The 24,844-nt window shown below is 44.4% G+C and overlaps 1 protein-coding gene across 3 annotated transcripts in view; it reads left to right on the forward strand.

Annotated features, from left to right (window-relative positions):
- The window catches only part of Slc1a2 (solute carrier family 1 member 2), a 130,456-nt gene that overhangs the window by 24,701 nt on the left and 80,911 nt on the right, over positions 1-24,844 (forward strand). Inside the window, 1 exon segment of one of the 3 annotated variants that reach the window (NM_001302089.2) lies at positions 24,305-24,365. Within the exon segment in view, the coding sequence (NP_001289018.1) occupies positions 24,358-24,365 (8 nt within the window). The 5' untranslated portion in view covers positions 24,305-24,357. 3 annotated transcript variants of the gene reach the window in all.

Genomic DNA, 24,844 nt, shown 5'->3' on the forward strand with positions numbered 1-24,844 from the left:
ACTTTTTTTTTTTGCACCAATATGTAGACAGGGTGAGTGTTTAGAGCTTTGGAAAAGTGTGGATGAGGTAGAAATGGTGACTCAGGCCTTGCTAAGATTGACTAATGTCTTAATTGTGTGTGTAACCAAGAAACCGCATGTGTATCTATGTTTGTCTGTATATGTTTCTAAACATGTATGTGTTGAAACAGACTCTGGTTCCATTTCCTGGTGCCCAGGTGGGTAACCTCAGAGAAGTTGGTTGCTTGAGAGCGCGCATCATTTGTGATGTGTACACTATTCATCGAGTCAACCAGTCCACAACATATCTGTGGATATTTGAAAAATGCTCCATCTCCTCTGCACCACACCTGTACAGATGCTTTCCTGCCATTATCCCCCGAACAACACAGCTTAGTAAGCATCATAATGAAGTAGCACAGTAGGTCCGCACTTGGACTGCAGTGGGGTTATAAGCAGGTGGTTTAGATTGCACGGGAGGGTGTTCACAAGTTAAGTGGAAATGCTGCACTCACAGTGTACTTGGGGGCATTTGAGCATTTGCAGACTGTGACAGTCATGGAAGAACCTGGAGCCAGTGCCCTGAAGAGCTAGTTCCATTCACAGGCTGGCCTTTTTTCCTCAAAGAGCTTGTGAACATTTTAGAGTCTGTGAATGGCAGTACAGTCCATACTGTTGCCATTCAACTCTGTCATTGCAGCACGATGACAAGAGGTCATTGAATGGGTGTGCATGTGTTTCAATAAAACTTTATTTACATAGACAGTGGACCAGCCATATTAGCCAGTGGACCATGGTAGGCTGTGGATACAACTGGAGATAATCTTGCTGAGCAAAGCAACTCAGCCTCAGAGTAGTTGCTCTCAAATGCAGTTTCTAATTTTATAAAGATATATTTTTGTTTGTATGCATAACATAAAAGTGGAAATAAACTATGTAGGGGAACAAAGGGAAATAACAGGGGGTGCTAGGAAGGGAATCTACTCAACATATACTATAGATTAGCATCAAATGCCATTATGTAACCCAGAGTATTATGTACATAAAATATAAAAATGACAATTAAAAACATCATTCCTGTCTCATAGATATATAATTGAGTTACATACATAATACTGATTTTCTTATAACCACAGTAATAAAAATAGAAAGAAGAGATGAATTTAGTTCTGAGTGTGTTTACCTCAGAACACACAAATTCCTGTTGTTCCAACATGTGGCAAATATGAAAAACGTTGATGAGATGTTTTTATTTTCATTTTTTTATTTGCTTTACCTTTCTAGGGCATTTGTGTATGTGTATGGGTGCTTGTGTGTTGGCCCATGCCTGTGCATTGTGTGTTGGCCCATGCCTGTGCATTGTGTGTTGGCCCATGCCTGTGCATTGTGTGTTGGCCCATGCCTGTGCATTGTGTGTTGGCCCATGCCTGTGCATTGTGTGTTGGCCCATGCCTGTGCATTGTGTGTTGGCCCATGCCTGTGCATTGTGTGTTGGCCCATGCCTGTGCATTGTGTGTTGGCCCATGCCTGTGCATTGTGTGTTGGCCCATGCCTGTGCATTGTGTGTTGGCCCATGCCTGTGCATTGTGTGTTGGCCCATGCCTGTGCATTGTGTGTTGGCCCATGCCTGTGCATTGTGTGTTGGCCCATGCCTGTGCATTGTGTGTTGGCCCATGCCTGTGCATTGTGTGTTGGCCCATGCCTGTGCATTGTGTGTTGGCCCATGCCTGTGCATTGTGTGTTGGCACATGCCTGTGCATTGTGTGTTGGCCCATGCCTGTGCATTGTGTGTTGGCACATGCCTGTGCATTGTGTGTTGGCCCATGCCTGTGCATTGTGTGTTGGCACATGCCTGTGCATTGTGTGTTGGCACATGCCTGTGCATTGTGTGTTGGCCCATGCCTGTGCATTGTGTGTTGGCCCACGCCTGTGCATTGTGTGTTGGCCCACGCCTGTGCATTGTGTGTTGGCACACGCCTGTGCATTGTGTGTTGGCCCACGCCTGTGCATTGTGTGTTGGCACACGCCTGTGCATTGTGTGTTGACCCATGCCTGTGCATTGTGTGTTGGCCCATGCCTGTGCATTGTGTGTTGGCCCATGCCTGTGCATTGTGTGTTGGCCCATGCCTGTGCATTGTGTGTGGGCCCATGCCTGTGCATTGTGTGTGGGCACATGCCTGTGCATTTTGTGTTGGCACATGCCTGTGCATTGTGTGTTGGCACATGCCTGTGCATTGTGTGTTGGCACATGCCTGTGCAGCTGAGTATGCCCATGAGTGGACACTTGAGTCTCTTCCTCTACTTCATTTTATATTGGGGCAGGGACTGTCCCTGAACATAGAACTGGCTGTTTGGAGAGTCGGGCCAGCCTGAATGTTCTGCCCCAGGTGTTCCTTGTCCCTGCCTCCAGAGCTGGGCTTTTAAGATGGCTGCCACTCTCTCCTGGCCTTTATGTGGATTCTGGGGACCCAAAGCCTGATCCTCAGGCTTATGCAGCAAGTGCTCTACCCACCAAGCCATCTCCCCAGCCCCTTGCTATTTTTGGTATTATTTTCAAAATCTTCAGTGTGTTTCCCACCTCTAGCATGTTTCACCTCCTTACACAGCTGCGTGTGTTCAAGAGCATGCTCCAGCAAGGGCTTCTCAAAGTGCAGGTCTCCCGACTGTAGGATAAGTGATATGATTGACCATCTTGCAAAACCAAAACCAAACCAAACCAAAACAAGCCATTAGTGAACTACCAGAGTGCAGTTGTTGTTGTTCTATCTTATTGATGGTTAATGTTGTGGATCTTGTAGTGTGTTTAACTGAGAAATTGAATGTTATCAGTGATATGCTTGTGTGTGTGCTTGAGTGTGTGGTCTAGGTCACAGTGAGAAAGAGATCACATGTATTCTTCCTATGGCCAAACGTGTGAAATTCAGTGCTAAGTTATTTCTGCATCGTTTGCTGAGTTTTAAATGAGGCTGAGTTGCTTTTTTATCCCCCCACCTACGTATTCCAGGCTCTGCTTTAGAAGGGGCGAAGTTACCCACTGTTCAAATGAATGTGTATAACTAAACCAGTTATTGAGTGTCACGGTGGCCATTTAAAATTACAAATCAATATTGCAAGCTGTGAATGTCACTCTGGAAAAAAAAAAAAACAAACCTCAGTTAACAGAACCCAAACTGACACCTAAGAGAGACACGAACCTCTGGGAGATACTTTATAAGGAGGAAGCACTTGTGCCCAGCCAGAATAGCTCCTTCCTGTACACTTCACTAGCCTCCTAGACACCCTAATGGGAAACGGAGTCAACCAATGACTTAGGTTCATAAGCTCGAGGGTGTGGCTTGACGTATTTGATCCTAGGGAACCAAGATTGAAGAGATACTGATTTCTGAGCATCTTGGGAGAATCGTGTTCTGGGAGACATGTGTGGAGTGGTCAGGCATGTCTCGTGCTGGGAAACACAGATAGGACCCATATCCTGACAGCTCACCATGAAGAAGATGTCAGTCTTCCTATGGAGGGAGGCCAGAGGAATCCAGAATGGTGCAGAGAAAAGCTTTTAATGTCATCTTGTAGTTCCATAAGTGATAAAGTCAGAAATGGCTGAACACAGTCAATTCAGTTCCCAGCACCTTTCTCAGGAGGTTCTCAGCCACCTGCTCCAGGACATCTGATGTCCTTGGCTCCCACGGGCATCAACACCCAAGTGCACGTACCTGCACAGATACACATGCAGTTATAGAACTGGAAATAAATATTAAGTAAGTGTTTTACATGTGATTTTTTTTGATATGGTTAAAGGTTCATAATAACATAGCTAATTGCATCCAGGAATAGAATGCATTTTTGTTATTTCCTTTTCCTTCCAGAAGGGTGCAGTGTGAAACTGAGAAAGACACTTGCATCCCCTGCTGTAATGTCCTGCCATTTAATAGCTCATAGACTACAATTCAAAGGCTTCTCTTCTCCACCTATCACCTATCACGTTCACTTACACACATGCACAGTCTCTTCAGGAATTCAACATTCATGGGGAAAAAAATGGATCCCAGATATTCCACCCAGTTGTTTTAAAGCAAGCACACAGGCTGTTACCATGGCAACCACTCTCCCGTCAATCATCCTAAAGTGAATTATTAATGACCTTTGTCCAGCACATGATTAATAAGCACACTCAGTGTCTTCAGGAGAAGGTAAAATGTGGTCACTGCTGGGCAGTGTCCCTTGCTGTCCCATCTAATGGGGAAGGGTCTTCAGGAACCAGCTGTTCACCTTGGGTCCTCTTCCCTGGTAAGGGCCTTGTTCCCCTGGCAACATAAAAGAGTTGCATAAAGGTTGGTTTTACCGAATCATGATTTCAGAAGTAGATTGTTTAAACTGGCTGCCTGTCTACCCCCGCTTTTCTCTGTCCTTCTGAAGATTTGATTCCCCTCTGCTTAGATAACATTCTTTCTTCCACAGAGTAAGGACATCCTCTCCAGTAATTGGCTGACCAGAACCATGTTCATGCTCTAGATCTGAAAAACGACAGAAGAGTCTGTCTTGTGTGCTTGTGCCTGTGCAACAGATTGAGTGATACATTCCTACCCCTCATTTTTATTTAACAATAAAAAGGTTTGCAGTTTAGTGAGGGGTGAGTTTCCCAGATAAGCGAATTTTACTACAATTTACTTAAGCTTTCCAAGCCTCTGTTTTCACCTGTGTAAGATGTGTTTAAGTTAAAATGTTTATTAGTGGCGAGCAACCTGAAACACAACACCCATAAACCCCTGGGTGTGCCACCAATCACTGTTCAGATAATTTTTCCCTGGGCAATTCCTCACATTCCTCTGGTGTTGAGCTCCTGAAATCTCTTAGGATACATCTATCTTTTGAGGTAGGGCTTTGACACAGGGTCTCACTGTATCCCAGGAACCCAGGTACAGAGATTATAGGCATAAGTCACTATTCCTGGCTTCTGCCGATATTCAAAATACAACTTTGGTTTTCTTGTGTGTGTGTGTGTGTGTGTGTGTGTGTGTGTGTGTGTGTGTGTGTACACAGGTGCAAGTACATGAGTGTGCATGTATATTTGGAGGGCATAGGTTTATATCAGATGTCTTCCTCAATTCTTTTCTGCCCTTTTTTTTCTTTTGTGGAAACAGTTTCTCTCACTGATCCTGCAGTTCACCCACACAGCTAGGCTCCTGTGTACAGGGCTCTGGAGTCAGCTGACTTTGCTCCCTCAAGTCTGTTTCTTTATTTCATATTTTTTACTGTGGTGCTGGACATCACATTCAGGTGTTCATCATAGGTGCACAGAAAGTGCTTTACTGACTGATTCATTCCCTCATCCCACAACTTACATTTTTTAAAACAAATATTAATTTTCTTTTTTGTTCTTGCAAAAGAGCATGCTTGAAGCCGTCAACCAAGGAACAGGTTTTGGTTGCCTTCTCTTTGACAATATCTTCAAAGTTGAATTCTGAACTTCATTGGTAAAAATGTCTGAAGGTATCTGGAATAAATATCTAGTTTAAAAAGCAAAATCCATTATTTCACAGAATGAATCTATACTAATATATATGTATATGTATGTATATATGTGTATTTTTATTTATTTAGCTTTATTTTATGTGCATGGGTGTTTTACCTTCCTGTATCTCTATGTGAGAGTGTCAGATCTTGGCATTACAGACAGTTGTGAGCTGACACATGGGTGCTGGGATTTGAAACCCAGGTCTTCTGCAAGAACAGTCAGTGCCCCAACCACTGAGCCATCTCCCTAGCCTCTAATATAAAAGGCATGTTTTCTCTTTCTTTATTTCAGGTGCAGCGTGAGAGTGAAGGATGAGAGATGAGACCGTAGCCTTAGACTGTAGGCCCTTTATTGAAGAGGCAAGCCTTGCTGTCAGAAAGAATTAAAGAAGGAGGCATACTTACAAGCGAAAGCAAACAAAAACATTATTTCGAGGCTTAAGTATACTCTTTGCTTTTTATTACCTTTTAAAAATATTATGCTAAGACCAGATCCACCACAGAACCTGAAGGTTCACGATTTAAAAAATCCTTGAGTGTGGTAGTGCACATCTGTGATCTCAGTACTTGGGAGGTGGAGACGGGAAGGTCAGAACTTCATGGTCATCTTCAGCTACTTAGTGAGTCTGAGGTCAGCCTGCTGTTACAGACCTGCCATCCCAGAGATTTGGAAGCAGAAGCAAGGAGATAGAAAATTCAAGGTCTGCTATGGCTTCAGAGAGTTTAGGGCTAACCAAGGCCATGAGAAGACACTGTGTTAAAAGAGAAAACTACAAAAAGTGGCTTGTGGTTAGTTCTTGTGGAACATTTGTCTGCTATGTACCGAGGAATTGCCTGGTAATCCAGGAAACTCCAGAAAAGAAGACTTAGGGGAAAATAGAGTAGCACAACATGTGGCTGCCCTAGCTTCTGCGGACCTTCGTTCTGACCCTAGTGGGTCCTGACCCATGTCTCCTTATGGTTTTCTGGACAGATCATGTACCTGCTGCTTGTGATACTGTCTGCAGAATTGTTTGCTGGAGGGAGAGCAGGCAGCAGAGGAGTGCAAAGCACGTTTGCTTTAGAGCTGGATGCCCAGGAGCTGGACCTTGGGCAAATGGCTCAACCTTTCAACCTTTGTGAGCCTGTTTGCCTTATTGGAAGAGGCAACCAATGTGTTTTTCCTTGCAGTGAGAACTCATGTGACGGTAGGGAATCTGAGTACCTGCTGCCTTCCATTTTGATTGGGAGATTGACTGGTCTTTCTAACTTTCAACCTAGAAAGGAACCAGGCGATTTGTGTTTCACTTTCCCCCTCCCTCCCTGTGGGGTTTCTAGAAATCACGTTGTTCAAATGGAGTCAGAGCTTGCCATGGAGGGCAGGAGGTAAATCATCAGCACTGCCCTTAACTTGGCATAAATTACATATTTCTGAGAGCTCTAAGCTAATGCCTCCAACCTAGCAGATAACTGCCACCTCTATGTGGGAGGTATGGGGGAAACCATTGACTGGAACTCTGAAAATGTCAACTCCTCATTCTTAAGACCACCTCCACCATCACCACCAACAACAGCTGCCTCCTCTTCTCTAGTCTTCTAGTGAGAGGGTGAACCTTGAATTTCTAAAATCATCTTAAATTCCCAATTTCATGGCTGAAAGTCTCTGTATAGCTAGCTGTCCAATGGAACAAACATACAAGAGTCCAAACTTCTATGATGGTATTTTTTTCCATTCTGGAGACTTGGAAAAGAGGATGCTGATAAATGTCCCACCTTAGCACTTGGTCAGGCATCTCCAGCCAGCTGACAAGTGTCTTCAGTGGTTTGATGACCTGATCGCCTTAATTCATAGGCCAGAAAGCTGAAGCTCTCTAAGATTCCTTTAGGATTCTTGGGTCCAGTGTGTGCTTGCTGGTTTGATTTATGTCCATGTGTTGTACAGATGTCCTCTTGTGGGTCTTTTTTATTTGGGAGGGTGGAGACACATTATCTATACATTCCTTCTCAGAGCCTCTTAGAACTCGAGGGTGAGATCAGAACAGGATGGTTTTTTTCATGTCCCCTGTGACATCCAAGTTAATAATAAGTTTGGCACATGAATGACTTTCTTCTACTTTGCAGTTCAAATATCTATAAAATTATGGTGTCATCAAAAAGTTATTCCCAGCTTTAACTGTTGATTATAACCCAACCACAGATGCAAATCACATTTGACAAGACAGATTCTGTTATCATTCTATTTTGTGTCCTGGAATTCCATGAGATAGCTATGCTTAGCAATACCATAGTCTTCTTTATACCTGTGAATTTTTATTCTTCAAGCAACTGAAGAAAGTATTGACTAGAAAAGAGGAGAAAAGCATGGGTCTTTACTGAACTCTGCTGTGTTGTGACAATAGAGTTTGTCAGTGACCCCTTTCATCTGGTCAACCATAATCCTTCTGATGTCAATTTATGTCATTTGAATAAAACTGTGTAATGGGGCATGGGAACTCACCCTTGTTGTCACCTCAGTACTTGGAAGGCTGAGATGGGAGGATGGCTGGGAGTTGGAGGCTAGCCTGGGTGTTGTCCTGCTTTGCTTTTCTGTGACTGTGATAAAAGACTGGTAAATAGAAACGTAGGGAAGAAAGGGTTTATTTAGCTTACACATCCAGGCCATAGTCTATCACTGAGGGAAGTCAAGACAGGATCTCAGAGCAGGAACCTGGAGGCAGGAACTAAAGGAGAGCCATGGAGGAGTGCTGCTCAATGGCTTGCTTAGTCTGCTTTCTTGTACTACCCAGGACCATCTGCTTAGGGGTGTCTCTCTCCATTCTTGGCTAGGCCCTCCCTCATAGATCATTCATTAATCAAGAGAATGCTCCATAGACTTGCCTACAGGTCAATCTGATGGAGACGTTTGTTCAATTGCACTTTACTTTTTTTCATAGATGACTTTGGCTTGTGTTATGTTTAGGAAAAACTAACCAGCAGAACTATAATAGCGAGTTCCAGGCAAACCAGAGCCTCACAGCAAGACCCTTTGTCAAAAAAGTACACCACCCCAAACCAAACCAAACCAAACCAAACCAAACCAAACCTAACCTAACCTAACCAAACCAAACCTAACCTAACCAAACTAAAACAAACCAAACCAAATCAAAATAAAACACAAAAGCTATGATACTGTTTGAAGTGTGCTATTTTTATTTAGGAACCCATTAGATATTTTCCTACTATAGTCTTCCTTGATATAGCTGTCAATGATCCAGTCAACTTACATATATTTCAAGTCACAGCTACACCTCAAAACTGACTTTGTAAGTAACAGTAATAAGTCCTCTACGGTTGGACATTTAGGTAACTTTTAAGATCTCATTATCTGCTCGACACTCGGATGAATCTCTTCGAGTGTGCACTCTCCTTGAAGTGTTTGATGATTTACTCAGGGTTGTAGATTTTTAGCTTTTGTGGTGATCTGGCAGCAAAAGCTAAATCAGACTGAAGACAAAGGTTCAGAGGACCTGGGGATATAGCTGGGTGGAACAGTGTTTGCCCTACTATGTGCTGAGTCCAATTCCCTGTACCAAGCCTTTTAAGTTTCTTTCAGTACTGCATCACAGGAATCTGATATCTCAAATGCTTGAGACAAAGTCTTAGTCATCTGTGTTTTAGAATAAATGTGAATATGTATGATTTGTACTTTCACAAATATCAAGTACATTTTTCATGAGCAGTTGATTCTCTTTTGTGGTGAAATCATTAAAAGTTGCTCAGGGCAAGGAGGGCAGTGTGACATGATCGCAATAAAGGTCCCCAATCAGCAGGTGAATTTGTCCAAAGGTCAACACAGTGGCTGAACACATCCTTTGTGGCACAAATGTTTTACTTGAAGCCTGGCTCACATCCTAGATGCTGTGCAATCTTGCACATGTTGGCCAATCCTTCTGAGTCCCAGTGTCTCCATCTGTCAAATGGGCCCATTGTGATACACGTTTCACAAGGTCGTGGAGAGCATTTAACCTTAAGAGAACGTGAGTCTGTTGACAGGATGGGTGCAGGCCACTATCATTGGTCGTATTGTTCAGCTCGTCATCATGGTCATCCTCCCTCCCTGAAGGGACTGTATGCTGAGTCCCATTCACCCTCTGTGTGCAGGACCTGAAGGTCACCACAGATGCTTAGCTTTTCTTAGATAGGCAGCCAATGAAACGGTGCTGTGGAGCCTGCTGTTTTCTGGAAGTGCAAAAGGGGGCTTACGGCCTCTTGCTTTCTGTAGGAGATAGAGGCCATATAGGGGCCTCTGAACCAGCACAGTGGGTATCAGTGCACAGGTTTGTGGTTACTTAGTGTCTCCCTGCTCTAAAGTTTTAAAAACTAAAACATTTAATGACGGCCCCGTATCCAGATTCCTTCAGGTATTCTTGGTGCCACACCAAAAGGAAAGAGGAAGGGATCTTACTGGCGGACATAACTGGGAATGAGGTGCTCAGGGATTCCGCAGATTTAGATGCAGCAGGAATGAGGCTCGGTCTGCGTTACTGAGTCTCTTAGCTGAGCTCAGTGCTGGGTTATCTTTGTTTTAGGCAGTGATGGGTTCTGACAGCTCAAGGCATATGATGCCTCCAGAGTTAATAATCACAGCAAGGAAAACTGCCGTTTTTTTTCTTCTGATGCTTCCAGGAAGGGCCCCAGGGAAGATTCTAGTTGGGTGAACTCCAGTTCCGTTCATTCCTGGTGTGGTCAGTGAGGAAAAGTTCACCGCAATTGGATAGCTGCAGAGAATTGTTTGTACTGTAGTAGAGCACATAGTGAGGGGTGGTTCTCCAACGAGATGCTGAGAAGACAAAAGGGAAGGGCAGCGTAAGGGAAGGGAATGGAAAGGAAACAAAAGGCAGGAAGGAGAAGCATATGTGGCTACTCCTCAGAAATTCCCAGTTAGGTAACTCACACTGAGCTTTGTAAAACCTCACAACAGCTTAATTCATGAACTTCCTTTCTCTTCCCCACCTCCACAAGGGTGTGATTTTTTCAGCGAAGTGTTGTTTTCTCGCACCTGAAGCGTCAGTATTTGCAGTGACTGCTTCTTGAAGCTCAGGGTGTCATTAGTAGCATAACAGCTATGCTGTGTGGCTTAGCTTTTCCCTACAGACAGATGCTAAAAATACCCAGAGCACTGAAAACAAGCAGGGCGTGCCCGCCTGGGATGGACACTCAGCCACTAAGCCGCCTTAGCCCTGGCTCTCAGGGAGAGGCACTGGCTCATGCACCTCCTTCCTGGGTTGGTTTTATTTGGATTCTGCTAGAACTCTTGATAAAGGAGACGAGGGGGCTGCTGGTGGACGAGAACTGAGTGGAGGAGAGGAAATGAAGGAATCTGATAACACTGTTTGTTTGCACTGACTTTGCTGTTCTCTGTAGACTTGAACTAAGATGTGTCAAGAGATCAGACCAGTCCCTGCAGCAGCACAGATTAGCTGGGATTTAAACTAAAACTCCTTATCAAGAGATCACCTAGACTTAAACCCTCCCGAATGTGTCCATGAAGAGGCCCAAGGAGCACAGCATTCAGAGAAGGTTAGTGTGCATGCTGACCAGGGCCAAAATCCAAGCTCTTCCTCAAAAACAAAGGGAAATTCCAGAGCTTCTCTGTGGCACCTTTAGGTGGAGTTGAACCACACAGGGAGCCAGGGTCATCTTAATTCAAGCATGCGCCTCTCTTCTATGTCTGAAGAGGTCAGAGTATTGGTGTCTTATGTTGAACAACCACAGTTAGAAAGCCTGCTTGCTCTCTAACTGGGTTGTCTTATCAAGCCAGTGAGCTCTTGGGGTTTTCAAACGCTAGCCAAGGGATTACATGATATGATCAGACAGGTTATGGAAATATGTGACTCATAGCAGATCTGACCTTTCATACACTATCTGGAATCATCTTGTGTCTGTTTAACAATAGAATGAACCCTATTTAGAGAGAGCACGCAGGCCATGGTGTTCGCTGATTGAATGGATCTGACCTGATGTTGCTAGAGAGATGGTCATAGAAAGGAGAAAGAGAGGTGATCAATCACCTTTTTATTTTTTAAATAATTCCGTGGATGCCTGGACTTCGCCCAACTTTTATGTTTCCCAACAGTAATTGCCACTCGGCTAATTGATTGCCCAGAAGTTGTTCTCAGAACAATCTTTCCATTGACCTGTTTATGGCGGGATCCTGGGATTGAAATGAAAATGTTAATCGTCAAAGGATAAGTATGAATCAGTTCTTGGGACAAAATGTACTTCACACTGTTTCTTTCCATGCGTGAGGGGAAGAAGTGTATGTACCCTGGACATATGCTTCTCATTGGAAAACTCCACTGAATGTCTGTCTCTCTGGGCTGGCTCTCATGGAGAGTTTTGGCATCTTCTCAAGCCTCAAGTGAAGTCATCTGAGCTCCCAAATTGCTAGGTGGTCGCTCCCAGGGAGTGTGGCAGAGGCAGGGGTGCCTGGCTTTCTGGGTGGGAATTTGCTTTCAGAGGAGTTTATGACTGAAGAGAAGAGAAAAGAAACAGTATATTGTCTGTTTAATCTGCACTGTTTAAATGCGTCAAAGTATTTAGAAGTTTTACGAGTCGGGGCAGCCTTGTAAGAACAGTGATAGCAACAGCAACAGCAAAAGGTCTAACCTTTGCAAAGCACTTCTGTGTGCCAGGTTACTTTTCTGTATGGCATAGATTTTAGTGAATTTATTCCTTAGATAGTTGGTTTCAGATTCACTCTTCATGATTTGCTTCTCTGAGTTAAGTCGGCTATGTGGGCTGAATACCCTTTCCAACTTTAACTACATCCTTACAGACTTGACTTTCCATAGAATTTAACTGAAGAGAGTCATGTATGTTTGGAGACATCCTGCTCTTTTGATCTTACTGCAGTTAGGAGCCTTAACTAGGAGGCCTGAAATTTAATCCATCTGAGAAATTCAGTTATAGGTTAAAGATCCACTCTATTCCTCTTGCCCTTGCTCCAGTGCACTAGACACATTTTAATTTCGTGATGTTGATTATTCTCAACTGAAAAGAGGAGGACTGGGATGCTTAGAGTTTCTCATAAATGCAACAGGTGAACTCTCTGAGAGGTGTAGATAGTAGTGAATCCAGCCCAGGATTGCTGAGGGTTTGAATCCACAATAGCCATTTTCTCTTGGTCTTTCCTCTGTCTCTGGTGGAGCAGCAGTAAGCTGTTTGAGTGAATGGCTTTCCCAGGAGGCAAGGTCCCCAGCTGACCTGAGAGCCATCACCCAAACAACGTTCCAGAGTAATGGGTCCCTAAGGGAAAGTCTTGCAGAGGCATCTGGCCTCAGGCATGAGTCTGCCTCACAGGATCTGCCCTTTCCTAGATTTTTTTTAATGCCCTGTGTTATGTTTTTAGAATTTGGAGTTCCGAGCTGAGAATGGGCACTTAGAACAGGAGGCAGTGGTGTTACTGATCCTATCTCAAATGTAAAATCAGTTGAAAGCTTGAATTTGAATTGATGGGCACCTTCCTGGTTCTATGTGGCTTTCTTCTGTCTAAAACTTAAGAAGGCCTCCACATTCTTTACGGTGATTTTTTTTTTTGTTTACCTGCCACATATGGATGCACATGTTGTCACGTTTAGCAATGGCCATTTTATAGAAATGGATTGGAGATCTTATTCCTTGAAGCAAACTCACACTTGGGTATTTACATTTTTCAGGGCCCAAATAGAACAAACAAACACAAAGGTCCTCTGCTTGATTAGTGTCTGAAGTCTTTGGATTTAACACATTGGACAGGCTATATTACAGTGACAAATCCATACATCCGTGTGTCTCACAATCTGCCTTAGAGAGTTCCTCCTCAGGATGTTCAGGCCCTGGTCCCTGCTTGATGGTCTTTTCAGTGTGTGAGTCTGTTTGGTGAGGAAGGCACACAGATAGTCGTCATCAGGAATGTTAGGTCTATCCTGCCACTTAACGAGAGTGTGGTACTGGAGGAACAACTGGCCTTTCTGAGCCGTGGTACTTCATGCTCATCTCTTCAGTCTTTGTGATGACCAGTACAGGGGTGGATGCTGGCATCTGGGATCACTGTGTGCTCAGGGGGATCAGTCTGTTTCACTCTTAAATCCACTTGTAGCCTTAAAAACAACTCAGAGAATTCATGACAGAGGGATTGAGTCTTATGTTGATTGAAAAACAAACAAAATGTTAAAGAAGAAAGACCTCATTTCTGTGCTGTATCCCAGCTCTACTGCCGACTTTTTTGCAGGGCCTGATGTGTGACTGAGTGATTAAGACTTGTGGAGTCTGATGGGTGATGTGAAGATAGCCCCTCTCTCCTAGGGCTGTTGTGAATGAGCTAATGGCAGCAGCACATCTCGTGTCAGAGCGGTGCGACACTGATGTCACCTTTACTGCCTTAGCCTTCTGCCTCTCATCTTTCCTGGCCCCCATGAGGATACTCACATCTCCACTCCTACACTTGTCCATCCCAGTGTTTATGCCACTGCTGCATTTCTTGAAGCCCCTTTCTGCTTGCAAGTGACCTTTCTCCTGCCTTTTTCAATAGCTCCATCAACCTGTACAAGTGACAAAGATTTGATGAAAATGTGAGTCAAAACAAGGGACAGACGCAGAACCATGCCATAAAGTGCGTGACAGGAATCTGTCCTTGGAGGAAGACCCAGCTGGCTCAGTCTAAGCGTTGCCAGCTTACAAAAAATATTATTTACAAATGAAACAGACTTAAAGTTAAATCAAGATGAGTACTTATGTAAGTGGAAGCAATGTAATTTGATTTTAATTTCAATGATAAACATGATAGTTCATACACAGAACAGTGATGGTTTGGGTTCTTGCTATCATACCAAAGAATTACCATTTTCTCCTCTGTGTGTGTGTGTGTGTGTGTGTGTGTGTGTGTGTGTGTGTGTGTGTGTGTACACAGAGGTTAAGGTTGAGAGTCTTTCTGAGATGCTATATAGTAACATTTTTGGATTTTTGGTTTCTTAAAAAAAAGAAAGAAAAGAGAAATATAATATGTTTTCATTTTAATCCCAGATGTTGGGTATGTGGCTGCTCCGGGTTGCCAACAGCAGCTGACTGTGATTTTCCTCATGCTCTAGCAGGGGTGTGATTTTGCCAGGTGACGTTTAGAATTCTGGGAACTTTGCATGGGGTATATACCTGCTAGTGCCCTGGAAGGCATGGCGGGTTGTTTTCTGGTTGTTGGTTGTTGTTAATCCGTGTTGTCCTGGGCAAAAAAGAAACACCAACAAGAAGAAATTAGGTAACCTGACAACTAAGATCAAACTTGCCCCAAGGAAGTCAATGCCCCCAATTAGCAGGGAGTAGTCTAATGGTAACATCATTTTCTATTCCCTCTCTCCTTTTTTCTTTCCTCTCTAGTGTTAGGGATTGAAAGAGTGGAAAAAAGGTAGAGAAGGGTGGGAGAAAGAAGAACCCACATAAGTAGCAGTTACAGTGTTCGACCTCTTTTCTTTCCTTCCTTCCTTCCTTCCTTCCTTCCTTCCTTCCTTCCTTCCTTTCTCTCTCTCTTTCTCTCTTTCTTTCTATCTAAGATCTCTGACTGAACCCAAAACTCACTGTTTAGGTTGTGTCATATTACTTGTAGGATCCACCTATCTCTCTGCCTCTTCACACACACACACACACACACACGCACACGCACACACACGCACACACACACACACACACACGTGTGCTGGAGTTACAATCACTGCTCTGCCTAGTTTTCATGTGATTTCTGAACTCATGTCTTTATATTTGTGTAACAAGTACTTTCCTCTCATGTACCCCACGATAGCTATGGATGCAACACAATATAAAGCGGTAAATGGATGAAAACATGGCTTTTTATTTTTTTCAACCATTTTTTTTCTTTTCGTCAGTCAATTGCATGGCTCTCAAGTGTGAACTTTGTAGATGGCAGCATCGTGGAGTAACGTTCAAAGGTTGTTTCCCAGCCTCAGAAGAGGGACGCTAAAAGGAACATGAGTGAGAGTGTTCTGTGCTGTGATTTTAATGTATTTGCTGCACCTGGTGAGCTGCACTGGAACTTAATTAAAGTGGGAAGGAATAACTAGAACATTAAAGATGAAAGCATGCAGCATTGCACTGTTTACATGTAGTCCAGCACAAGAGGCACAGCCGAGCTCTGATCCTCCTCCAAGTGTTCCAGAGCCACTGTCCTCTCTCACTTAAATCCTTAATTTACAGGATTGCACAAGCTGGGACCAAAGGCATAGCACGCTCAGCTCAGCTGTGCCTAAACCTGCCCGGATGGCTTGCCTGCAGCCATGGGCCATCTTTTGTGTTGCAGTGTGACACAATGAAGCAAGCCCACAGAGTTAGGAAAGACACAGGGCTGGAATAAAAGTACTCAACTTAAAATGCAGGCGACAACCTTTGCTGGTCCTTAGGAGCATTGCACAGTGGAGTGGGAGAAGTCAGATGATTTGGGCTGATTGCTCAAGTGGGTTTTTCATTGGTCGGCTGCGGAAGGGGCATCGGGATACCTGGCGCAGAACTAACGAGGTGGATCATTGGGCGAATAGCTGCTGCACAAGCATAAAGATCTGAGTTGGGAGTTCCACCACTCACGTAAAAAGCCCTAGTAAGGCAATGAACCCTTAGAATCCCAGGGCTAGTCAGTGAGAGGCAAAAGGATCCCTGAGGCTCACCAGTCAGCCTGTATAGCAAATTAGCAAGCTTCATCATGTGCAGTGAGAGCCCCTGACTCGAAAAATGACGTGCATAGATATAGAAGACACATTGACTTCTGGTCTCCACAGGCATGAGTGCATGTGTGCACATGCAACCACATACACACATGCATGATCAGGAACACATATACACACAAAACCATGTATTCGATGGTAGTAAATAATAATGTCATCCATGACAAACTGGACATTACTGTTGGCCAAGGATTTTCTGAAGGCCTTCACATTATAACCAGGGGCCACAGTTATCCCTATTTCACAGCTAAGGAAAGCACTCAGAGAGGCTTAGTGGCTTTGGCAACGTCACACAGGTGGGAGGTAGGAGAACAGGATAAAGTTCTGCAGAGGAAGGCTGAAAGGCTGGTGCTGTTGATAACTTGGCCATACTTGTATAAGGACCCAGGGAAGTGATAGCACCATCATGAGTATGATATGGGCCCTGGTGAGTGGCAGATGATGTCAGAAGACCACAAGAAGGCTTAGTTGTCCTAGTGAGGAACTTTAAAGGCATATGACATTCTGAGAGCACTTGCCTTTTATTTCTCTTGATCTTTCTGATCATGGCAAAGATCAAATCCTGCTAACAGTCTATCTTATCCTTACACTGCCCCAATATGTTTCAGCCTCCCCTTTTAAACAGAGACAGTAGGTGTCAGAAGCTTCAACAAAAAAGAATGCCTAGCCAGTCTTAATATAAACTTTTCCTGCAATCTTTATTTTCATACTGGAGTCATAGCAGGAGAGATCGGCTTTTCAGGATACATGCAAAGGTTATTGTTCAAATGCAGTTTGTGCTGACCCCTTTAGAGGAAACAAGAGCAAGCTGTTGCCCAGACACTTTTTAAAGCTAATGAAGATTGGGGAAGGAAGGTTGAGTGCTGAGTGAATGATGGCCTTTGGTAGGTTTCCAGTTCATGTACAACCCGTGGTTCACACTCAACACATGTCAAGGTCATGGGAAAAGAAGAAAGCCATTCTCACTTCTAGTTTGTTAAGAAATGAACCAAGCCTCTTGTGGGCTGGATAAAACTAATCTTTGCACTGAAACTATGGGTGCTAACCAAGCTTGTTCTGAAAGCCGATGGCTAAAGCAGGGGAATGAGAAACAGACATTCATTTCTGTCTCCACTGAACCATAAAAACTGAGTCATGCAGGATAGACTCTGGGGTCAGAGCCTGCATCGGAACTTCGAGGAGATAGGGGCTTCCCCATAATGGCTGTGCTCAGGGTATCTTCTGCATGGCTTCTTTGGCTCCCTTCCTCCCTAGCTCCGACACTGCTAGTCTTCCCATAGAAGCAACTAGACTCCATGGCAAGCCCTGAAGTGTGAACTGAGTCAGGGTAGAGCTTGCTAGTGCAAAGTTAGATCAGCCGGGCGGCAGGCATTTCCCTCATGTCCCACCGTTGCATGGAACACCCTGAACAGACTCCACAGAGAGAGACATGATTGTCTCCAAACCCAGTTTGTAACGTGATTGTGTGGTCTAATTTTCCCTGTAAAGTGTATGACTCAGAAGGTAAGCAGCCCAGGTCTAAACTGTAACAGTCAGCTAGAGACATTCTGTAAGAGAAAGAAATCCTTCATCAGTTCAGTCAGCTTTCACCAGGTGATGTTTCAGTAGCAAACATCCCTTAATTTCAGAGGCTCCCAACAGCTAATGTGTAAACTTCAGGTTTCGACTGAGTCTTCTCAGTATGAGTTCCATACCAAGAAGCAATCTTGCCTGGTCGCTTCTTATAGTAAAGGGACAAAGAGGGATGACAGAACCATGGGAGGGCTCTTCATGCTTCTGTTTGGAAGTTGACAGGTGTGACTTCTACTCTGAGTTCTCAGGGGAAGACTCTAAGAGAAGAGTCTGAGTTCATTTTGCTCATTTGCAGGAAATCCTAGTAATGAAGTGGGAAGTGAGCCAAGGAAGGACCAGTAGCTGGGACAGATGGGTCATGGAGCTCCAGACTACCCCAGCTTGTTGATCATTGCTTCTTCATAGAGGTCAGCTCTCCAGTGTTTCAGGCTGTGTGAACACAGGCAGACTGACTTCATTTCTGATGAGCCCTAAGTGAAGTCAGAGACACTAACAGGTGGCCACTTGCCTGATGTCATTGGAGTATTATGGCGTGAAATATAAGGGCATGGGATTGTGGACATTTCATTGGCAAAGCATGTTGTGGGGGATATGCAATCTTTCCATGGAGATACAGAAAACATTTGAAAACAAAGGCACAGTTTATGCAGGCAGTATGAATTATGAGGTATTAAGCGCTGAGAGCTCTTTAGTGGTAGAAGAAGTAAACATGTAGACACAGGGGTGGGGTTCACCTGTGCTTTGCAGCATTCCTCACCTCCACAAAGGTACTTCTGAATACTTCCTTTTTCAATTCTTCAAAGACTAAGGGGTGTCCCTTAGGGGTGAGGGTGGGGGGATTTGCCCTCTAGCAAACCAGTAATGCAAACCAACTGTCCACTGTGAATTCTCAAGGAGTTGCCTGCAGAAAGAGGTCATGTCTTAACAGGAGAAACAAGACAATGGATATATGAGCTATAATGGCAGCCACCCAGAAGTGCTGAAGTTTGTTCAGATAATTTCACAATGAAATAGAAATTCTTCAAGAATGGGAACATTAGCTGTCCTAAGGACTGCGATGTCCAGGGGAGACTCTAGAGATAAGAACGTCTATAGATCTTGAAGGTGATGAAGTATTTTCCAGATGAGCCCATGTGCCCAAGGCCCTTGCATGGCTTGGGATTAGAAGGGATGAGAAACCGACAGGTGGGAATATTTGTTCAACAAGTATACAGAATTTCTTCCTACTCTAGCTTCAACCCTGGCTTGAAATCCTACCAGGAAAGCATGTTTGTGGCAGGTCTCTTTCTTGTATAAGTGCCTTTAAAGCACCTTCTTTCAGAGTCAGTCCTGTCCATCATTCCCAGATGATCAAATTACTTAGCAGCATCCCTAGAAACCTGTATCCTAGAACTCCATTACTTGGAGGAGTCCCTCATCTGTCTCCCAATCTTGAGTATCTCTGACGAACTATACATATTAGTTCAGCCCCCTTTGTTGTGACTGTGTCACTCTCATCGACAGGTCCCATGTGTTTCCTGTCCCTAGTCCCTTTTCTCCTTATAGTCAAGCTTCTGGCAGCCAACTGCCTGCTGCTGGCTGCCTCCCACTCAGACCTGCATTCTCCTCAGCTCTGCTTGGGCGATGCCTGACTAATCCATTAATCAGCTGTCTCCTCTGCACATTCCCAGAAGATGGCTTTCTTTCCACTCCTAGCCTACCCCACTCCTGCCTCCTTCAATTTCTATCCTTTCTCCTTATCCATAGCCCCCTTGCACCCTTCTTTAGGGAGACAGCACACCTTCCCAATAAGGGAAGGCTCACCACTGCTGGCCTACTGTTCAAACTGAAGAAAGTTACCCAGCCTCTCTGGACTTTTTCTTTATAGACACACAGGCACACGCGCGCGCGCGCGCGCACACACACACACACACACACACACACACACATGAGAAATATAGTAATACCCACTAACAGGTATGGGAAGATTTAAAAGAATCAGATACCTGGGAAGTATTTCCAATGTGCCTTGCACAAGGGAAGTCTTCCATGACAGCCAGATAGCATCAATGGCCCAAAATGATGAATGCCAGCTAAAGAGGACATAGAGGCTGTGTCTAGATATAAATATAGTCAAGCTTCTAGTAAGCCCGATGCAGAAAATTCAGTCCATCATGCCCGTGCTGTGATTCCAGTATCAATCTGCAAGCAGCAAAATGGCCTCAGTGGGAATTAAGGGCTCAGAAAGGAATGGCAATATCCTTGCCCCCCAAAATATGAAATGATCAAATAAATGCTAATAATGGTGATCATAGTCACACCATGTCCCATGTACTCTTGCAGGCGCTTCTGCACGTGCTCACTGATTACATCTTTACCACAGTCCCATGTGCTGTTATTACTATCAGAAGTACTTCTGGTGTGGGTGATGGGTTTGGGATTCAGTGTTGTTAAAGGCAGTTTGACCAAGGTGATGCAGCTCGCTTGTAAGTGTCAGAGGGAGACCTGAATGCATCTTGTAGTGGGTGCTCCGGCAGATGTCATCACAGGCACTAATTCAGCTTATCCAGCCGGGTCTATTTATAGCTGCAATTAGGACCACACTAGGTACATGTCTGTCTCAGAGGCAACCAATTTTGCCTGTGAAATTTTGGATTGGGACTGATGTGGCCCACAATGAGGCCAGACATACTCTGTGAAATAGCCACACCTTAAGAAAACTGGCAGGGAAATCTGAAACTTAGAGAGCTCTGCAGAGGGTTAACCTGGAGTGGGGGGACAGTCAGATCAGGTCATCTGTGAAATGTTCGTGGTGTTCCTATTTTGGGGCAGATATCCTCAGTTTGGATATCCCTAGATGAGAACAAAGGCTCTGCTCTCCACACCACACAGATGAGTCACACAGGTAATCACCAGGCAGATGATGCTATGTGGCAGGTAGACTCCTACTGCCTTCTGACAAAAGCCTTTCCATGTCTTCTTTTTTTTTTGTTATTATTATTTTTTTTATTAACTTGAGTATTTCTTATATACATTTCGAGTGTTATTCCCTTTCCCGGTTTCCGGGCAAACATCCCCCTCCCCCCTCCCCTTCCTTATGGGTGTTCCCCTCCCAACCCTCCCCCCATTGCCGCCCTCCCCCCATAGACTAGTTCACTGGGGGTTCAGTCTTAGCAGGACCCAGGGCTTCCCCTTCCACTGGTGCTCTTACTAGGATATTCATTGCTACCTATGGGGTCAGAGTCCAGGGTCAGTCCATGTATAGTCTTTAGGTAGTGGCTTAGTCCCTGGAAGCTCTGGTTGCTTGGCATTGTTGTATTTTTGGGGTCTCGAGCCCCTTCAAGCTCTTCCAGTTCTTTCTCTGATTCCTTCAATAGGGGACCTATTCTCAGTTCAGTGGTTTGCTGCTGGCATTCGCCTCTTTATTTGCTGTATTCTGGCTGTGTCTCTCAGGAGCGATCTACATCCGGCTCCTGTCGGTCTGCACTTCTTTGCTTCATCCATCTTGTCTAATTGGGTGGCTGTATATGTATGGGCCACATGTGGGGCAGGCTCTGAATGGGTGTTCCTTCAGTCTCTGTTTTAATCTTTGCCTCTCCCTTCCCTGCCAAGGGTATTCTTTTTCCTCATTTAAAGAAGGAGTGAAGCATTCACATTTTGATCATCCGTCTTGAGTTTCGTTTGTTCTAGGGATCTAGGGTAATTCAAGCATTTGGGCTAATAGCCACTTATCAATGAGTGCATACCATGTATGTCTTTCTGTGATTGGGTTAGCTCACTCAGGATGATATTTTCCAGTTCCAACCATTTGCCTACGAATTTCATAAACTCGTTGTTTTTGATAGCTGAGTAATATTCCATTGTGTAGATGTACCACATTTTCTGTATCCATTCCTCTGTTGAAGGGCATCTGGGTTCTTTCCAGCTTCTGGCTATTATAAATAAGGCTGCGATGAACATAGTGGAGCACGTGTCTCTTTTATATGTTGAGGCATCTTTTGGGTATATGCCCAAGAGAGGTATAGCTGGATCCTCAGGCAGTTCAATGTCCAATTTTCTGAGGAACCTCCAGACTGATTTCCAGAATGGTTTTACCAGTCTGCAATCCCACCAACAATGGAGGAGTGTTCCTCTTTCTCCACATCCTCGCCAGCATCTGCTGTCACCTGAGTTTTTGATCTTAGCCAATCGCACTGGTGTGAGGTGAAATCTCAGGGTTGTTTTGATTTGCATTTCCCTTATGACTAAAGATGTTGAACATTTCTTTAGGTGTTTCTCAGCCATTCGGCATTCTTCAGCTGTGAATTCTTTGTTTAGCTCTGAACCCCATTTTTTTAATAGGGTTATTTGTTTCTAAGGAAATAGAAGCAGTCATTAAAGGTCTCCCAACCAAAAAGAGCCCAGGTCCAGACGGGTTTAGTGCAGAATTCTATCAAACCTTCATAGAAGACCTCATACCAATATTATCCAAACTATTCCACAAAATTGAAACAGATGGAGCCCTACCGAATTCCTTCTATGAAGCCACAATTACTCTTATACCTAAACTACACAAAGACACAACAAAGAAAGAGAACTTCAGACCAATTTCCCTTATGAATATCGACGCAAAAATACTCAATAAAATTCTGGCAAACCGAATTCAAGAGCACATCAAAACAATCATCCACCATGATCAAGTAGGCTTCATCCCAGGCATGCAGGGATGGTTTAATATACGGAAAACCATCAACGTGATCCATTATATAAACAAACTGAAAGAACAGAACCACATGATCATTTCATTAGATGCTGAGAAAGCATTTGACAAAATTCAACACTCCTTCATGATAAAAGTCCTGGAAAGAATAGGAATTCAAGGCCCATACCTAAACATAGTAAAAGCCATATACAGCAAACCAGTTGCTAACATTAAACTAAATGGAGAGAAACTTGAAGCAATCCCACTAAAATCAGGGACTAGACAAGGCTGCCCACTCTCTCCCTACTTATTCAATATAGTTCTTTCCATGTCTTCTATAGCAACAGACTACCTCCAACTATGTAGCTCACTGCCGTTGCTCCTCCTGAAACCCGAAACCAACACACAATTCGGAGTCCCTGCCAGAGATATGGGAGCAGTGCTCCGGAGTCCAGCCATGAGCATGTTAGAGAGTACGCTCCTTGGCTCCTTAACAGAGGATGCATGCAGCATTCACATAAGGAAAGAAGACAGGCTTTAGGTCTTTGTGATCTTGAGAATTGTGACTAAATGGAGTGATGCTGAATGACTTTCTCTCTTCTTTCTTCCCCCTCGCTCCCCCTCTCTTTCCCCTTTCTGCATCTCTACCTTCCTTCCCTCCTTCCACCTCTATTTCTATACCTATTTTTCATGTATGAATATTGGCATTAATATGCCCCAGTGCCTATATGGTGGCCCTTCCTCCTTGTTTGAAGTGCAGTCTCTTGTTTGCTGCCTCATACACCAGCCGTACAGCTTTTGAGGCCTCTACTGTCTCAACCTCTCATTTAGCACAGGAACACTGGTTAAGACAGACAACAGCACCTAGGTTTATATGGGAGCAGGGGAGCTAATCCCAGATCCATGCACTTGTGTGACAAGCACTATACCCACAGAGCCATTGCCACCCAGGTCCTTGATGAGTTCATTTCTTTTTTTTTTTTTTTTTTTTTTTTGGAGCTGAGGACCGAACCCAGGGCCTTGCGCTTGGTAGGCAAGTGCTCTACCACTGAGCTAAATCCCCAACCCCGATGAGTTCGTTTCTTTACACTGGATCTTTTCAGAATGTTTGGTCCCCAAATTTACATTATCACCCAGAGCATGCATCTCTTTCCAGTCTTTTGGAGGCCCCTTTACCTTTAGAACAAGGAATGCTTGAAGGTGCTAGTAGTACTCAGAGAGACGCAGTCTAGAGAAAGGTGTTCCTATCAGAGGAGGCCATGGATGGTGCTTAGGAACCAAAGCAGAGTTCCTTGGGAAAAGTCCATTGAGTAAATTAAACCATGGAGCATTGAGAACGTATGCACATGTAGGGGGAGGTTCAGATGCTGGACTAATCCTGGGCATTGATACCTTGGGCACCAATACCAAGGTAAGTCAGAGGTGAACATCAAATGAGCATGGCTTTGAGGAATTAATTGATTCATAACAGTGCTTGGAAGAAGAATATTTAGGAAATGAAACCAGGGAGGAGCATGCAACGACATGGATAGGGGTTAGGCAACTTTGCAGGGCTTAGGAGCTGACTGCTGAACTGTGGGCTAGCCCATGGAAATTCACGGGGTCTAGAAAGTAGATAGCTCTGGCTCTTGTTCACAGAGAGAAGAGGGACATCAAAGGCCCCAAATGGTCCCCATGAGGCCTTCAATTCCTGTAAGTTACGCAATGTACAAACAAACACCTAGCAACCTTGGGGGTTGGAGCCAAATGACAGCTATCAACAGAACAGCATGTGACTTCTTTGACATCAAAACACTGGGTAGGTAAGCTTTAAAATACCCAACTTCATGCTGGGGATGGTCAGCTGAACTCATCCCAGAACTTGGAAGCCAGCACACTCCTGTAGATAAGAGAATGGTCAGGTCAGACATCTGGGGTGGGGCATGGTATGGGTGGGCTGTGAAGGGCAATAAGAAGGATGAAGGATTGTATACCTGGAAGAGTGAAAACACAAGAAGGAGGGATTGATGGGAGGGAGCCCAGAAGGAAGGAGAGCAAGGTGGATGGGAGGGAGGGTAGATTATTAAAGGCGTGTGAGAACCAATGTTGGCAGTTGGCAACATCTGTCTACTATGGCAAGGCAGACCTTGCTTAGAAATGGAGAGACCCTGTGAGCGAAAGGATGAAAGGAGGCTGCATAGTCTGTGCTTAGGAAGTGTCTCTGGATGGTGTGTTATAAGGGCAGGTCTCTGAACCTTGGTGCACAATGAGAATCCAGGCATCTCACAGCATCTCAATGTACATGTGCCTGTTGGGTCTGATGCTCATCTTTCTACCTGGAGTTTTTCCTCCTTGAATAACCCCTAAGTCACATGTTTGTGAGATGCTTGGTGGTGAGTTA

Source organism: Rattus norvegicus, chromosome 3 (assembly GCF_021556685.1).
Source record: "Rattus norvegicus strain SHRSP/BbbUtx chromosome 3, alternate assembly SHRSP_T2T, whole genome shotgun sequence".
Taxonomy (NCBI): domain Eukaryota; kingdom Metazoa; phylum Chordata; class Mammalia; order Rodentia; family Muridae; genus Rattus; species Rattus norvegicus.